This window comes from Acyrthosiphon pisum, chromosome A2, assembly GCF_005508785.2.
Source record: "Acyrthosiphon pisum isolate AL4f chromosome A2, pea_aphid_22Mar2018_4r6ur, whole genome shotgun sequence".
NCBI lineage: Eukaryota > Metazoa > Arthropoda > Insecta > Hemiptera > Aphididae > Acyrthosiphon > Acyrthosiphon pisum.
Genome location: NC_042495.1, coordinates 65,727,310 through 65,746,915, shown reverse-complemented (window position 1 = coordinate 65,746,915; position 19,606 = coordinate 65,727,310). Strand labels below are relative to the sequence as shown.

Genomic DNA, 19,606 nt, shown 5'->3' with positions numbered 1-19,606 from the left:
GGTTAGCGTTAACCGACACTTTACGGGACATTGTAAGAACGGCCCTAAATTTCTTTAACGACTTTTTTATTTTGTTTCTAATTCAATAGTCTGCAAAAAATAACCGTCTTCATATAGGTCATTGGGTATCCTATCTATACTTGACATTTTCACCAAATGATTATTTTATTATTTTCTATTCAAGAATTCAAAATGCCAGAGGATGGCACCCATTGATAAAAGATTAAGGATGGCACCAATTATTATTGTTTGTGCTATTATTTTGTTCCAATAAATATTACAAAAACATTACATTTTGATCCAATGTACAAGAGTAGGTACATGTACTCGTCAGTCGTCTCTTGTTTAAAATCGCGATTAAAGACATTCTTTATACATACCTACAATATTATAATATCTTTAATCGTGTTCAAAATACATATTTTGCTCAAATGAATATTTGTTTTAAAATCCAAAAGGCGAAAACCAATAACAATAATACACTGAATACAATTTTTTGGGACAAATGTCTATTGGAACGAAGGTTATCTACGGTAGATAACTGTGATTGGAACGAATAACAACATCCACAGAATATAAAATTTATTCCACGGTCTTGGATTACTATAAAAAATAGGTCTGGCAACTTGGTAATGAAATACTATTTCTGTGATTATATGGATTATGGCACGGTTTAAGATATATATATGTATATCTTAAACCGTGGATTATGGAATATGAAATCACAATGAAATGCAGTCGGTTATCTCCAGTCGGCGACAGCTGACCTTGAAACTGCTAAACATCTGATCTACTTTGGTTGGATGCATTGTGTTCGTTATCACCGTTTAATATATTATTAATTATTATTAAATTTTACTATATTATAGATATTATTTTTGTTATAATATATATGTTATATATAGGTGTATTTAATTTGTAGACTTGTAGTTAGCACGTATGTCTTGCTGTATTAGTTAGTAGTTAATTGCATCAAATTATAAAGTATACAACGATGAACGAGCGGCCGAAAGAAATCATGAAGGCTTATTTCGTTGTTTTTCTGTCATTTTTTATCTTCACCATTTTAAGTTTGACGAGTGCGATCTAAGACTCACTATCTATTCGCGAATTTTACTTCACTAACCTAACCGGGGTGCACAGGAAAACACCGTTGAATCGATCATATTATTCTACTAGTTCTGCTTGTAGAATACATATATATATATACATAATATTCGTAACGTCTACTGCAAATTCGAATTAATAATATGGTGAGTTTTAATGATAGACCAAGGAGATTTCCGTCTCGTTCTGCTGTTATAAATCAGACAGAAAATCATTAAAATATTTCGTCATTATAATTTTTAGTAACATTGTTATTTATTTGATAATCGTCAAGTAGACAAATATATAACTGTATGTGACTATTATTTGGTACTGTGAAAAATTTTTTTTATATTATTATGAGACTGTTTTTAAAACTTGTAATTCATGGTAGATACTACACAGTTGTATATTGCCATATTTGTAGTATTACCACAGATTATATCAAATAATAATAACTATAATAATACTTATTACTTTTTATATAGGTAAACTAAATTAAAATGTTAGATGTTATTCTGAATTATTATTGATAAAATATTGTAGTGGATTGATAAACTTGTAAATATATTTTTCAAAACAAATGATTAATTTATGTAAATGAGTTTATGTAAAATGCCATTAGATGACAGTAAATAAAGTGGAATAGCTATAACATGTTTTCCTGAAATTTATATTTTTGTTATTACTTCTTTATAAATTTCTAGCTGAATCATAAATTTAAATGAAATTTTACGTTGAAAATGTCGTACTTTAAGTTGGTTGACAGCTTAAAGTATGTTTTTACATAATTATTTATAACTTATTATTTAAACTTATGATATTGTATTTCAGATAAAGTATAATTAACATAGAATGTTTAGTTGGAAAAATGATTGCTATGGAGGTAATGGAACTGTTCACATCGTTAGAATCCAACATTCCTAAAGAAGTAGAAGTTGTAAAACACAAATTTCATGAACAATTTAATATCGGTAAACAATTTGAATTTATATAAAACAATTTTAGTACAAATTATAGATTAGTATTCATTTTAATAAACAGTAAAAGAACCATGGCTGTTAAATGGAATGTATGATTATTTTATGTCAACTGGATCACAAAGAGCTGTAGAAGTATTAGTGGCTGTCAGGGAACCACATGACAAGTATCTTTTTGATAGGTAATAATTTTATTAATCATAATTATTTATAAATTAAAAAATATAATTTTGACGTATAATGTAGGCTTGTTGATGGCTTACGAAGTACAAATCGTCTTCAAGCACTTACATTACTGGGTCACGTAGTAAAAAGACAACCAACATGGTTGATTAAAATTACAAACCATCATTTACTCAAGGAATTAATAAAACTTTTAAAGGTATGAATTAATTTTTTATTTTACTAACGGAAATAATATTATGTACAATATACAATATAATTATAAGATATCAAGGTCATACATACAAGTAATAACAATAATAATATTTGGTTTAATTATAGTTAGCATTCTACATTAAAGAAATTAAAAGACCAATGATTACATAACAGGGTTCATGAGATTAGAAGGGATGTTTGTTTGGAAAACACATCATGTGTACAATTGAGAGGTTACGAGTGCAGTTTGTGGCATGGAACAGGACTTCAAAGGGAGTGAGGTTTTGAAAGGAGCATGGAGGATTTTTAATTGTACTTGTGATAGAAGAAATTGGGGCATCAAGAGTTCCAATAATAAATTATAAGTTTGCTGAATTACAACTCTTCTGTTAATAAAAGTACTTAACCTTTAAACTGTTACGCTATTTATGCTCTGCTACCTGTGTATGCAACGTAAAATATTAAATATTAAAAAAAATATATTTGTATACATTTTGCGATCTATATGATCTAGTCATTTAAGTTTAAAATAATGCGAGCCAGGGTTTCCTAAAATGTTATGGTTACCCAGACTTGGATAGTATTCGGAATACTTTTTTTTTTATATAGGTATACTCATAAATATTACTAATTATTACTTATTAAATATATTAATTTGAATATAATTTATAACTAATAGATAGCCAGATAGATGTGTATTATTGAGTTTATAATAATTTTCATTTATAATCACAGAATTAAAAAAATATTTTTGCTGTTGAAATCTAAATCTAATACTTTTTGTGAAGTATTCCAAATAATTAGGAATGTTATTATCATAAAGTATTCGAATACATATCCTGAATATTTTTTTTTAAGTATTTGGAATATGTATTTGAAATACTTTTAAAAAGTATTTTACCCGAGTCTGTAGGTTATCGTAGTGTTTGGAGCTGTGAAAGGGTTAAACTAAGGTAGTGTAGGACATTAGAATAAGCATGTGGAGGGTGTTCAATATCTAGTACATGGCCTGCAAAAAATAGGAAACGGTGTTGACTTCATTATAATTAGGAGGCACTGTGTGGTGTGGCGGGTCATATAACGCTGTTGGATATTCAACAATTGAAGCGCCAAGGAACAAAAAATAGCTTTCAGAGCCAAAATTCATATGCGACACATTTTAAATTATATATTTAATTTTATAATTTTTTTTTTTCAGTCCGAAAATGAAATAATTACTATTACTAGTGCTTTACTTGCTCTTAATGTACTTTTGACTGTTATTCCTGCACTTATTTCTTCATTTCTACCTGATATTTTTGAAGGATTTAGGTATGTATTTTATTATTAACTTATTTTTGTAAACAATAAAAAATATTTTTTAAACTTCAGTCGTTTGGCGGCTTGGAATACTTCTCAAAAAAACAAAGTTCCGGAAATACATTTATTCCATCTTCAAATATCATTATATGTATTATTTGTTCAGCTATATAGTATGTATCCATGTTCATTTGTTTTATATTTAAAGCAACAATATAGTACGCCTGATTTAGTTTTCACTCATACAATTAAAGTAAGAAATATTATGAAATATTTTAATTGTGTGTATAACTATCATTCATTTTTTAATTTAGCCCATGATAGAAACAATGCGTATGCATCCAAGTTTAATTGTAAGCAGCAAAGATGTGGAAACATCAGTTCATAGGTATAGTATATATTTTACACTTTAATATAATTTATAATGTACGTATGTTAATTACTTCACATCATTATGAAATTATTCAAAATCAAATTCTATCATTAAGTAGGCCTGCGGAATTATAACAATTAATCGATTATATATATATATATATATAATTAATCAGTTATATCGGTGATTTTACAATATCTTAACACACCAATTAATTGTTATTTCAATTAAATCGATTAATATCAATCAATCAATAAAATAATAATCGTTAATTGATTATTGGTTGTTTTTTTTTATTTATATATGACATTACTTATGTTTTGACAGTTTTTTATTTATTTTGTTATGCTTATAATATAATTATTATTTAATAAATTATGTTAAAGTTTTTTTTTAAATCATTTGTCATGTACATTGAACACAACCAGCCAGTAATAAATAAAGACAATAATAAAAAATTGTGATTCTGACTATCCAATAACCTTTATATTAGGGGCCCAGTCCCTAAAATATCCAAATTTTTGTACTACTCACATAATCCCAAATCGATTAAATCTAAATTATTTATAGATAAACACTTAAAACACTAGTACCTATACTATATACCACCGTTCTCTACTAAGCTGATAATAATAATAATAATAATAATAGCTACTCTCAATAACAATGAATAGTTTATAATAATAACTATAATAAGAGTATGAGACATAACAACTCAAAACATTGTTTACTGTGTGTCTGTGTAGAATGTAGATAGTAATTAAAATTTAGTTTGGCAAAAAACCATTGAAATATAAAAAAAATGTGAAGATATAAAATTATACATAATATTATTATAAAGGATTAATTATAATATCACATTTTTAAATTTCGTACTACACACTGCACTTCTCATACTGCACAAAGTGTGTCGCAGTACACACAATTTTAGGGACTGAATTTAGGGCCATATAATTTACTACCATATTATTTGTTTTTAAATTAATCGGTTTTTTAGTTCGATTGTTGAATTATTGAATTAATCGAATATTTAGTAATTGATTGATAATAAATTGATTAATTCAATAATCGATTGATTAATCAGATATCCGATTAACCGGTAAAATTGATTAGAACCTATAATTGATAATCGGTTGTGTCAAAGATTAATCGCGCAGGCCTATCATTAAGTAATTCATAATTAAAAAAATAAAATGATTGACTAGTTTAATGTCATGTATTTTTATTTCTTACTTTAATGTCTTTAAAATATTATTTTACAGGTGGAAAAAAATGGAGCAACATGATGTTGTTATGGAATGTACAAGATATACTCTATTGGAAAATGGGGATAGAAATTATCAAAATCCTTCAACTTGGACAAATGCGGGGTCAAATTTTTCATCAGCTCTTGGTAATCTATACTTTAAATTACCTAACATGACATTCAACAATTAATTGTATTTTTCAATTGCTATTTAATTTATGACTATTTTACATTGTAGTAAAATACATCATTATAATTAATGCAAAATAAGAACTATAAAAAGAAATTGGAATTAATATTATATTATATTACTAAAATTTTGAAATAATCAAACTATAATCACTATAATTAAAAAATAATCATCCACTTATAAATTATAATTCACTAGGTCATCTTATGATGAGCATGACATTTAGTTGGTTAAAATATGAACTATAATAAAAGTAATTAGGAATAATAATTCAATTATTTAGCAAATGATAAATCTAACAATTTATAATAATTCCTGTTTATAATGAATATGTTATGAAATCAATCAATTTTCAACCTGTCTAAAATATGTTTAGAAATTTTAAAATCAAGTATTGGAGCAACTGGAGATATTATTAGTGTTAATAGTGTCAGAGACAAAGAATTGTGGAGTCCAATGTTATATTGTGGTGAATTTGATAAAGATACTGTTAAATCTATTCCTACAACTCCAAATATACAGGTAAAATTGATATTTAACTAATAGGTGTTAATAAATATAAAAAAGCAAACTTATAACTTTAGTTATTATATTTCAGAATTACTATAAGCCATTGATGTGCAACCATAATGAACATTCACCTCCAGAAGCAGCTATCGAAGCCACCCCAGAAACAACTCCAATCAGGGTAAATATTTTTTTTAATTATTATCCATCTTCCACGGGTACAACATAACAAACTTTCTTAATATTTTAAAATGCTCATAAACACTTAAAAATCAAAATATCGTAAAAAAAAACTATCAACCGAATACAGATAATGTTTTTACCTTTAAATTTGATAATAAGTCAGTTCATTCTAATACCATAACGATTGAAATGGGTGAACGAAAATTTGGTATGCTGTACAAATGTAATTCTTAAGCAACATATGTGAGTACGACATCCTCTTAATTTAATCATAAAAATGTATTTAAAAATTGGTTAGTTTGCTATTCTTTAACCACAATAATCTGTTTAAAATTAAAATACTTATTATCTGTTTTAATACTTGTTTTTTTTTGCAATTGTTAACCTTTTTAACCTCCACTACTTAAAACACTAAATAACTATTGAATTTAAATTTAAAATGTCTTGGTTCATTATATTAATTTCTCATGAAGAATAAATGTATTCATTTTTATGAAATATTTTGATCTAATATTGAACTATTAACTAAATTTTTATAAATGGTTAAAATTTAATTGAGTGTAATACATTTTTTTTTATTATATTTATGAATCCCACCTTACAAATATTAATCACAGCAAATTTAATCATTAAAATAAAAACTTATTCATTTCATATTCATTGTTCATCTATAAACAATAACCCTTAATGATTTTCTTAAATTTAGTATGATACAAGTTGTACATTTGATTCAAATCATAGAGAAAAGTAGGTAACCAGAGCTCTTTTGGTTTTTAATATCAATTTTATAAATATGTAGCCTTCAAAAAATCGATCTTATATTCTATGTGGTAGTTGTATATCTTCAGACACTTGTTTTCTACTATCGCTTCATTTATATTGAAAAATATGTGATTTATGACTTATTCCAATCAATGTTGAAAGGATGTTTTATATCAACAATCGAGGTTGCCATCTATAAACTCGACTGTAGTCAGAGCATTGAATTCATTTGGTTTAGACAATTTACCTAGACGTAATTCATCAACACCAAATTCTCAGCCTAGTTCGCCATTGAAAAAAGAAGGGTTTATTTTTCCTACCGAAGATATCCAATCACAGTCACTTGTTCGTAGAGTGGACAGAATGATAATGGAACGTAATCAGGTAGAATTAGGACAAACTATCAGAAAAATGTTATAAAAAATAAATATTTAATATATTATTCAGATTTTTTTAAATTATTATTTTTAATTTTGGAATGTTTTTTATTTTTATTTTTCAGATAACAGATTCAATTAAAGATGAAAATAATGTACGTTCTGAATCAAAACCTATTGCAGCTCAAATTCAACTACCAAATAATCCTGAAATATTACAAGTACTGCACTAAATACTATCTTACTATTATTAAATATTTGTATGTAATAAAAAGTAATTTTAAAGACTGGAGACGATGATATCATTGAATGTGATCAACAGAGTAATGGGTCACCATGTCAAACTTATGAGGGTGGATTACATATGCCTGATTCTACTTCTTTAAAAGAATTTGTAATGAGTGTTCGAACACGAAGACGTTATCATAGTCAATGTACTCCAGAGAAAACTATAAATGTTACTGGTAAATACTATAATATATATTTACCTTACATTTTTAATAGATTTATATAATTTTTTTTTACATGTATAATATAAAATGGAATTTTCACTTTAGGACAAAGTACTGATAGCAGCCCTAAAAAAGGACCGGAATTTTCATTACTTAGTGTTCGAAGAGCAAATTCATGTCCCGAGATTAAAAAAACCAATGGGAGTAGTATTTCTTCTGGCACTTCACCATTACAAGAAGAAACTGAAGAGGATCATCATGGAGATGGTATAAATATTAGTAATGGCCATGTTACTTCACTACCAGTAAGCATATTAAAACTGATATCAATCATCTAAATTATTGATTATAATTAATTACTTATTTTACAGAAAAAAAAATCAAAAAATGATATTAATATAACTAATGTACAGACGGTTTCCACTCAAACAGATCATATTTTACCTTATGAACATTTGTTTTATAGCATATTTCCTGCATATAATAATGATCCAAACAATAGTAAGTTTTAAAATAATTGTAATAAGTTTGGTTATAATATATTATCAACTATTTTATTAATTTATTGTAGGTGGTAAAAATCAACAAAACATTTTTAATAATCAAGAAGATGAGTCTTTATGTTTAATTGAAAAATATGTGCGCACATCGGCAATAGTTCTTAATCATCGCCATACAGCACAATCTAGTGATGACGTCAAATTATTGCAAGACCAAATCGCTTTGTTAACATTACAATTACAGTTTGAACGTAACCGTAGAGAAGTTCATGCAGAACGAAATCGTAGACTTTTAGGTAAATCAAGAAGTAGTCGAGCTGTTGATGAACACAATTCTGCTCTGGTGAGTCAAGGGTTAAATATTGGCAGAAAACAACAGAAATAAAATGTAAACTCTGGATTATTCTTTTTTATTACAGAAAGATCAAGTTTTAAAATTACAGATTGAAATTGAAGATGGAACTTCAGGGTTTGAAAAATTGAGGCAAGACTCATTAAAACAAGTTAAAGACCTTAAAGAGAGAGTATCACATTGGCAAACGGAAGTTAGAACATTTTTTTTTTTTATATTATTTTAATAAATAATTAATTGATTGTTTTAATTTAGTGTTCAAAATATCAAGAGGAAACTAAAGAAGCTAAAAATAAATGCCTATCATTAGAACAGCTTTATAATGGGGAGAGACTGAAGACTGCTGAGGTTACTAAAGTAAGTGTGTACACATAAAATGTTTTTAGAATAAGAACGCTCCGGGCCACCTGGCAAGAAACAAAGTCTGGTCTAATTTGCGCGCATCCGTGCCCTCCCACAGACCATTGTAGTTCACTCCGAGCGCTCTTCTTTACACCACACACCCTGCCATATGCCCGAACGTAATGCGTTCTTATTCTGAAAAGAGTGTAGAAGGTTGATTTCATTATTTTCTGTTTAGCAATTATCTGAGACTAAAGCAGAGCTGTTCAACACTTTAAGTGAACTAACTATTGTGCAAGCAACCGCTAACATTAGTAAAGAACTAAAAAATACAGTGATAAATTTGCAACGCGAACTAGTCATGAGAGGTGAGATGCAATCTCAACAGCATGATGTTGTTTCTCATGTAAATGCTCTTAGATATGATGCCAGCAATGCTATGTTGAGTCAAGAATCATACAAACATAATATAAACGGTATGTGTCATGAAATATGTATTACTTATAACCACAGGCAGGACTCGGGCTTGATAGCGCTATAAAATAGTCAAATAAGCGTTATAATATGAGTTAAAAAATCTTAAATGTTTCATTATATGCTTTAAAGTAATTTATAATTGTTATGCTTTAATAAAATAACTCCATCATTGACACATCAAAAGACTATGGACTCCATATTCATATTTAAAAGACCATTTATATAATCATCACTATAGTATATTGATAATCTATTCTAGCTTTCTGCGGTCAATTAGAATTTAGAAATAATTAATAAATGCTTTTAGTAGTTTAATGTATTTCCTCTTATCCCACAATATACTTATTTGTGAGAATACTATTTTATATTTTATACCTTGTTACTTTGTTTAACTATATAGCTATTTGTTTTAAACTCCATAAATTATATTACTACCAATAATATAATGTCAGAGAAGTACACTGTGTGACTTTGTAGTTCATGCCAAAATCAATATCAATAATCATTATTTTTAACACAAATATAATATAACATTATATTTTTTAATTGTTTAATAGTTTAATACCTATTTAGGTATAAATTTTTATTTTATGTAACAAATTATCATTTATTTTATACTTTTGGAAATATACCTACATTAAATTACATTTTTTTAAATGTACCTGTATCATATTTTTAATTTTTATTTAATTTAAATTCATGTGCCCACCAAGTATTTAAAGTTTAATTAATAATGTTATTGATATTTAGAAAAAAAAATAATCCTGAAACCGTATTTGGAACACTGATATTCTTAAAATAGTGAACTGGGGTGCTCCTAGTCTGCCCCTGAATTAACTTGAAAATCATTCTTCTCTGCACAACCAACTATTTTAAAAATGAAGCTATTACCTATAAGATAAGGCTTGCCAATGATAATCCGTCATACCTTACTTATTATATTCTTTAATTTATTTACACTTAAAATTGTATTATATTGTTTCTTATTGTTATGATAAATGTATGTTATTATTTTTGCAGCTATGTACCATGTAACCTGGGTGCAAGCCCAATATCCTTTAATAAATACAAATTAATAAATATTTTTGTTATTACTTTATTAGAGCTTCAAAATATGTTATACCATAAATCTGCATTGTTAGAAGCATCAAACGCCCGTATTGCTGATTTAGAATTGAAATTAAATAATAAGAATGCATTTATGCAAAATGGTAAATGTGAAATAGAAAAGGTTAAACACCAATATAACAAAAAATTATCAGAGGTAAAAGAAGAATGTAGAATTTTGAAAGAAATACAATGCCAAAATAAAGAATATAAAGAAGAAGAAGAATCAAGAAAAAAATTTATGGAAGAACTACCTAAATTCAGCTCTGACTTGGTTATGGTGGACTCAAACACTTCAGTGAGTGATCAAGATGCAAACTTTAGGCTTAGTATGATGTTGGCGGATATTGGTGACAACTGTGACAACATCCCCGTTATACCTACAACTCCAAAGTAAATACCAAATATAATTAGTTTTAATAAATTTATAGTGTTTAACATTACAATTTGACCATTATAATTAAATAATAAAAATGTATTATCTTAACAAAATTCAGTTGTATAATATCATCAGCAGTTCCTGACATTTTTCATCTTGAAGCATCATAAATAAAGTTTTGTAAATTAACTGATACATTGTTGTATATTCTTTTTTTATTCTCTCAGTGTGTGGTGTACCTATGATAATAATTTGTATTTTTTTTTTCCATTGTTTTGAATTCGATTAAATATTGGATTTGAATATTGGATTTAATATATCAATGATTATTATTTTAAAATGTTGTATTGAATATTTCAAATAGCAATAATAGTAAGATATTTCATATTCATTTCAAATTCTTATCCATACAGGTTTATAATAAACGGTTCCTTATTAATTAGTGTTAGTAAAGTTAAATCGTTTATTTGAAGTATACATATAAAACAATTAAAATTAAATTTATATACTCCATTATTGTAGTACTGAAAATTTAAACAATTAATAATGTACAATTTTTAATATTTTTAAAAATAAATATAGTGTACCTATTATAGTTGTTACTCAGAAAATTTGATGTTAGGGTATAGCTCTATTGATGTAATCTATTTTGATCTTTTTCAGGTAAACATTATGATCTCAATGGTACTGGATACTTAACATCATTTATATAAAAGATTTAAGTGTACAATGTAAAGGATATTCAATAAAACAAAGCTAACATTTTTGTTAAATAATTATCTACATTAATTATACATTTATTTTTCAACATGTTAATATTTTGTGTCTGTGGCATCAGTAAAGTTATTTTATACATAATTTTTACTATATATACACACGTAAATGCATGGTATTCAATTTAAGAATTTGTATTATATAATTATTATATATTATATGTGTCTGATTGATTAGGTACTGAATCGTTGTGTCCAACCAATGAATTTAATTATTGTCTTTGTAGGTTTTTTTACATAAATTATTCATTTTTATACCTATTGATTTTTATTTCCACTATGAAAAACTATTATTTAAAATGAATAACCAATATGCACTTATTGAAAATGTATTATTGTAAATGTCTTTTGATAAGTTTGAATTCAAATGTAAATGAAGAGTTTATATTTTTTGGTCTATGTATAGTATGTTTATGTATTAAATGACTAATAATTTCAATGAATTTAGATGAAAAAAATAGCTGTTCAAATCTGTGGTTTGTAAATGTTACATGGTTAATTGAAATGTTATCTCCTATGGCCATTTTAAACATCTATTTTAGCAAGACAAATTTTACTATCCTTTAATGTACAGAATGATTTCAATTAGACATTTTATTTTACAACCATTGCATACAGTCGTGCATAAATACATAATTATTAATGTTTTCACAAATAAATAACTCGTCTAAAATCTATTTCTATAATTGTATTACATTAAAATTAATGTTTCAATAAATGTTATTTTTTTATGCAAGTTATACTTACTTCGCAAGTTATAATTTAATTGTTATTGAAACTTCTACCTGTGTTCTACTGTAGTATAAAATATGTACCTTTGACATAATATTCTCATTTTATTTTGGATAAAAAAATATTTTTAGATAAATTATGTGTTAAATTTGAATTCATTAGTTTAGTGATAAATGATAAATCATTACATACGAAAAACGATTATGTGTGTAATCCTCTTTTTAAAGCATAATATTATATTGTGAATACAATATGTCAAGGCGCGGATTACAACCGATCATATACCTACTATTATAATATCAACCATGACGTTAATTGGGTATATTTATAATAAATAATAATTAATAATGTAGGTATGTAGTATTCATGTATTGTAGTGCTTACGGTGTAACTATGTTCTATATGTAATATGTACTTACTACCTATCATTTTTATTATCGTTTATTTTACATAAAAATGAAATATTTTCATTAAATATTTAGATATCTTAGTAGGTACCTACATAATATATGAGTTTGACTGAAAAATACTAAAGCCTGTTTTTAAAAACATGTGACTGTCTGTTACAAAAAGGTTTCACTGTATTATAATATTATGTAGTTATAACAAGTATTATTGTTTTTAACTTAAAACTTTAAAGTCAATTAATGGTAGTTTACATGTGTAGGAACCATAGTTACGTAATTTCAAATTTGCTCATAATGTTTATAGGCCATTTTCAAAAAGATAATATAGCTTATAAGTTATAGCCATGTGCACAGTAATATTATTAAGTAAGTACCTACCTTTATTAAACATGCAATAAGCGACTGTTCATCTTATCGCCTCAAAGTTGTGAGATTTAAAATATAAATGAATGTAAGAAAGCAGTTTATAGACTTTCTTTTTCTTTTTGGCATATTAATGGAAAATAATACATTTTCATGATTATTCATATTAGCACAATTAAAACTTTCAGTTCTCCCATGGTTATAGTAGTTTGTCCCATGTAAAAATAATATTTTTAAGGCAAAGCCTTACGTTGATAATATTTAATAAGCTTTAAACAAAATGTAGGACATTTTTGGGGGGGCTTAGCCCCTAAATCCCCCCTCCTTATTTGCGCCTATGCCGACGTAGGTACATGTAAGACATGTGTATATGTTTATATGTATATAAGCCTATAGGTACTAATTAATAATTATCAATTATTCAATTATAGGTAGGTACCTATATGATAAAATATCTCAAATACCCACCAATTCATATTATTTCAAACTTTCAAAATAAAAAGGGAATTGAGGCTTAAGTGGATGTCGCTCTGCTGTACAGTAGGTTACAAGTGGATCACTGTATAATGGATGGATTTAAATTTGAATTCAATGACATGACATCATTGTCTACGAAAAACGATTCTGAGCGGAGACGGTTTGTCAGTGTGGATATTTTATATATTATATTTATAATTTTGTTAATAACTGCACTGCAGCACGCATATTGTAGGTGTTCATTACCTAGGTACCTACCTACATAATTGATAAAAATACAAAAGACTGATCTAATTGGTTACCTATATAACATGTTTTTGTTGTTGTTTAGTGTTTACAACAGGTTTTTTCAAATTGATTTTTACTATTTTAAACATGGGAGGGGGAGGGGGTTAGGCCGTTAGGGTATACCTGCCCCTCCATATGCTGTTAGATGTTTTGTTTTTATTAATAGATAAATACATTTTATAAATTTTGTTAATTTTGTTAAGCAGTAAATATTCAAGACTAAAATGTTTTCACCCCCCAGGAATTGAACTGAAAACGCCCCTGTAACCCACGTATGTGTGTGTGTGTGTGTGTGTTATTTTGTAGGTACAACTTTAAAGATTTGTGTTGAATGAAATATTAAAGATAAAGGCAGAAGCCAGAAACCTATCTGTGATAGTCTTATATTACGGCACTTTTAACCAAAGTGATTCTAACATAAGTACAAAACCCTAACCAACAATCCAGTTTCAAAGATCTGGCTTGTTAAATAAAAATTCTAACTAAAATGTATATTTTTTTTTAAATATTTAAAAAGCTAATTTATTATTATTTAAATATCAAATTTCACAATTTGTATATCTACTTGACGAGCCTTTTTGAATGAGTTATCACGATCACGTGTAAGATAAGAGTTTTAGGGCTAAACACAACGAAGTTTTTCTAAATTCAAATCATTATACCTCTTGGACATGATATTACATCTTTATTTTCATTACTCATTAGTCTCTTATGTCATAAAATATAAAGCTAACCTAATTTTCTACCTACTTATTACTACTGAGTTACCTACATTTTAATTATTTTCATATTTACCTACCACAAGCTCTTGTAGTTTTAAAAATTCTGTTTTTTTTTTACATTCCAATTCCCATACTTAGGTAGATATTTGATTATAAATCAAGAAAATAAAATTAATGTAAATTCAAAATGTATATTCTAATATAATATGTTAATAAGAACTTAATATGGAGTATACATTTATCAAATTAACTATATACCTACCTACTTGTAATAATTGTAAAGTGTAGGTATTGTTAAATTTTAGTTTTGTATTAATTTATCTTTACCTATTTTAAATATATTTTATAAGATTGAGTTGTTTATACTTAATTATAGTTTAGTTATGAGTATTTCGTTGTTACTAGAAAAGATGGAACTTATTAAGTAGTACCTACCTAGTCATTATTATTTATTTAGCAGTAACAATATTGGATTAATTAAATCATAATTGTCTAGTTTATTTATAGAAATATACAGTGTTCTTAAATAAAATAAAATAAAGTACCTAGACACCTAGTTCATTAAATTAAAAACTTCATTCCAAATATTTTGTGTGTCCGGAACTTTTCCTAGGTCCATTGACCGTATCAATAGTGCTATTTATAGTATAGATTATAATCATATCACTATAAGAATTCGTGTCTACCTTCTAAAAGTCTAAAGCTTTGTCAAGATAAATTAAATAATATTATAACGCCACAACGGGTATTAGATAACGAATATATATTATATAGACACTAATCGTGAAATTTTTTTTTCAGAACACTTTCATCATTTGCGAGCAGTAAATTGACTTTGAAAAGTATGTACCTGACAATGATTTGACTTTATGTCTTTATATACGGTCGTTTCTAGACCGTTTTAGTATAATTCACGCTTAAAAAAAATGTAAATTAAAATCAATAAAATCTACTGTACGTCTTACGCCTCTAATACGTATGGGTAATGAGTATATGGTGTTTATTTATATTAATTTGTAAATTTTTACGACCGCTCGACATAATAATATGTACCTACGTCGCAATAACGGCGGCCATTCCGTCAAAATATTATATCGTATACCTAAGTACTGTATTTCCGTTTTTTTTTAATAAATAAAGTATGTCGACCCGGTGTGCATAATATTATATGGCCAGATAAATATTATATATTATTATAACTCGTCGTCGGAATTTTAATACCTATATATACCTACCTAATTGTATTGCATTATTATACGTTCGAATGTGCCGGGTAAATGTACCTAATATGCATATAAATGTATAATATAAATAAACACTGTGCGATCAGATGGCATACCTACCTACGTATTATGTTCAATATTGTGTAACGCGTTGTCATCATCATCATCATCATCGCAACGGTTACCGAATAAAAAGAAGGCCGTACCCGTGTTGTGACCTTAAGGTGTGCGGAAACGGAGGAAAGTGTTTTTGTAGACGGAGAAATCTGCTCGTGTGTGCGCAGCGTATATATATATATATAAAATATAATAGCAATAACATTATACACATTTATATACGTCGTATCGTACTTGCACGCGTTACACAAGCGGTGGCAGTCGTGAAGTAAGTAGGTAGGTGTATTATATAGGTAGGTATTATTATTATAACAGCCGCGGTCGACGACGTGAACCTATCCATACGATATAATAATAATATAATGTACAGGAAGTTTTCATGACATGAACGTCGTTTTATAAAAACCGTCTGCGCATGCGGTTTTGTCGATGGTAATAACACTATCGTAGTTATTATTATTATTAGATATTTGCTGTATCAGGTCTGTGCGGAGTAAACGGCAGTTGAAAAAAGTAACAACTGCCAAATATAATATATGTAACTAACTGTATATTATGTTATTAGCACAATAACATTGGTAATTACATTAATAATTGTTGTCAGTGACTTCTGTTCCAGGTCTGTATGGCTGACGGCTATATATTATGGGTGAACATCAGGTGTAACAGAATGAACTGAAAATGAAATAACTTTTATTGAATATTTTTCAAAAAAATTGTTACATCCAGTGGGGCCGAAGTTTTTAAAATGTGGTCGAGCAATTTTAAAACTTCCCGGCATCAATAATATCTTAATTATTTAATATAGAGGTACCCTAATGTACATTTATTCATAATCACGGTTTAAATATACTCATGCTTATAATAAAGGTATGATGTAAATAAATAAAATATGGCCGGCCGGCCACATTTTTCTAAAAAGAGGTAGGGCCACGGCCCGACGACAGTATGGACTTCGGCGCCACTGGTTACACTCTGTATGTTTAGGTATAGGTATTTTGAATTTTATCGGCTTTATAACTTATATTATATCATGTATATTGTGATAATATGATGCCTATAGCTGCAGGGACACCTTTATAATATTATACAATATGATATATAAATATTAAATACCTAATAATTTTTTAACCAACTATTTTGAAAACCAGCTAACATTTTTTTTTTGTACATAGGTACGTACCTAATATATATAATTGGTAGCTAATATAGTAAAATCACTGAAAAATAAAAAAAATCCTTTTTTATAGCGTCATATAAGTACGCCACGCAAATACTTGGCGTATATAACAGATATTTTTTCGCTTTCCGATTCCCAAACCGCCAAACGAGTTAATAATTATCGACACCAGCTGTAAAAGCGGCCCACTTAAATATTTTCCTTTTGGTGACCACGGTCCACGATAACGAGCACTGCACAAAAGGATAATTAAACAAGGTCCAACAGGATTTACACTCTACAACTCTAAGGTTACTTTATTCTTGAAAAGCTTGACCGTAATAACGAGTACTGAATGAGAAAGTAAGTATAACATGTATAACAGTCTTGACTAGGTACTTTAAAAGTGTTTTTTACACACAAACGTTTCTGTACTCACACTTGAGATATAGAGCAGTGGCGTATTTAGTATTTTTTGTAGGGGGCGGATGACAAGAATTTTAGCTTACAGATTACTTCTTCTTCTTCTTCTTGGGTTAATCGGCCGCTAGGACCATCCCGTCTCACAACCAATTCTCCAGCCAACTCTATCCATTGCCAGATTCTTCCAATTTGCTCCGCCTCCTAAGTCTTCTACATCCTTCTTAACTACATCTTCCCACCTCAATTTTGGCCTTCCCAAGGGCCTTTTTCCTACTGGATTCTGTTCCAGCACCATCTTTAGTAGAGAGTTCCGGCTTCGCATAGCATGTCCCGCCCATCGCAACCTTCTTTTCTTGATCGTATCTGCTATGTTATTTTCATTAAACATTTCTTGTAGTTCTCTATTTTTCCTTCTTCTCCACTCTCCCGTAATGTCGTCCTTAATTGAACCGCGTAGGGCGGTTTTTAGGCGTAGGGAAAGTGGCGCTCCCATCGCCCAGTGTTCCTTGATAAGTACACTGCAATAGCCCTACTCTGACCTTTAGTGGTTGGGGTAGTCTGGACCTCCAGGTTGGGGGTTTAGCGCAGGGTTAACAACCCTGCCTAGTAAAACAACCTTTGTTCAGGACTCAAACAACAACAGATTACTATGTAAAAAATTATAATATAATAATAGACATGTATTTAAAGAGCCATGGGGGCGGATTTGTCCCCAAATCCGATATAGAGTACCTACTGAGCACTCACTAACCTTTAAGTCAAGACTAAAGTAAAATAAGTAACACTTGATTAAAAATAAACGGAAATATAATAAAAACTATATTCCAAAAATCAAACAATTAAAAAAAGTAAAAAGACTGGTCGTTATAACTATGACACTTCTTGAATGACCGACAGCTACGCTTCCGTTATGAGGACGTTTTTAGGCTTTCAGTGTTTATTTTCTGGAACTTATTCAGACAACTTTGATGAACTTGTTGAATTTTACCTCGATACCGATAAGCTAACAGTTAAAAGCTTAAAGCTGAACTATACATATTATATGGTATACCAAACTTAATAAGTATGTAAAATATCCAAAAAATTGTTTAGAAACGTTGAGACCGTGTGATAAAGAAATATTTCCCAATATACATTTCCTATTAAAAATTCTGTTAGGTAAAAGACTAGCTTCTTCAATTTTACTTGAACCCCCCCCCCCCCTCCCCCACATACATTTTCTGAGCACGCCCCTGGTCGTACCTTCTATATTGTCACCGTCTTACACAACTACGACATAGCAAATTTTCGTTTGCCAATTTCAATAGTATGCTGTCAGTTTAGATAATAGAGTGAATTCACCTATTATCAAACTTTTAAGTCAGAACATTATCTGTGTTCTCTCGTCGGGTTTTTAGGATATTTTAATTTTTAAGTGAGTTATGAGTATTTTTAAACATTTATTGGGTCAATTGACTTTTAAACCTTTAAACTTTTACCTATTTAAAGTTCCTCATATTAAGTTTAACTTATACCAGTTTTTAAATATCAAAAATACCGTTCTATTTTTTTTCTAATAAATGTTATAAAACATGATCAATACATGACTCCTATATCTCGTAATATAATATTATGTACAGCAATTTAAATAAGTGTATTTACTTATAATATCGCGTATTAGACCTTTGTTAATGATGAATATGGATACGTTTTAATATGCATAGCTTTATTTTTATAACGGCGGTGCGTCCGTCGGCTTAAAATGGAAAGTATAATAATTATACTAATTACCTAGTAATTTGTATACACGACTATTGTAATATACGCATACACAGTCTTGTCAGGTATCGGGAGACGAGAATTAGGTACTTGAAGAATATTTGTGCGCCGAGCGTATTGGAGGTAAATCACACGACGATATGAGTATTTACAAAAAATACATTTTAGCGTGTC

The 19,606-nt window shown here is 28.1% G+C and overlaps 2 protein-coding genes across 4 annotated transcripts; one reads left to right on the top strand and one right to left on the bottom strand.

Annotated features, from left to right (window-relative positions):
• Positions 1–881: 881 nt before the first annotated feature.
• On the top strand, positions 882–12,495 carry LOC100164018 (hamartin). Of its 3 annotated transcripts, none has more exons than XM_001942947.5 (21): positions 882–1,253; positions 1,921–2,060; positions 2,131–2,248; positions 2,313–2,448; positions 3,643–3,755; positions 3,816–3,996; positions 4,058–4,131; positions 5,379–5,509; positions 5,929–6,074; positions 6,151–6,240; positions 7,167–7,388; positions 7,507–7,602; positions 7,668–7,845; positions 7,939–8,138; positions 8,205–8,334; positions 8,405–8,676; positions 8,753–8,878; positions 8,941–9,042; positions 9,266–9,503; positions 10,608–11,004; positions 11,654–12,495. In XM_001942947.5, exons 2-21 carry the CDS (start codon positions 1,958–1,960, stop codon positions 11,655–11,657), a joined length of 3,057 nt encoding a protein of 1,018 aa, XP_001942982.2. In that variant the 5' UTR covers positions 882–1,253; positions 1,921–1,957; the 3' UTR covers positions 11,658–12,495. The 3 variants fall into 3 exon arrangements, with proteins under 3 accessions (XP_001942982.2, XP_016662476.1, XP_016662477.1); XM_016806987.2 differs by having other exon boundaries at positions 8,402–8,676; XM_016806988.2 differs by lacking the exon at positions 7,167–7,388 and having other exon boundaries at positions 8,402–8,676.
• Positions 12,496–17,798: 5,303 nt separating this feature from the next.
• LOC107884580 lies at positions 17,799–18,167 on the bottom strand. Its single transcript, XM_016806986.1, has one exon. It carries the CDS (start codon positions 18,165–18,167, stop codon positions 17,799–17,801), a length of 369 nt encoding a protein of 122 aa, XP_016662475.1.
• Between the last annotated feature and the right edge of the window lie 1,439 nt (positions 18,168–19,606).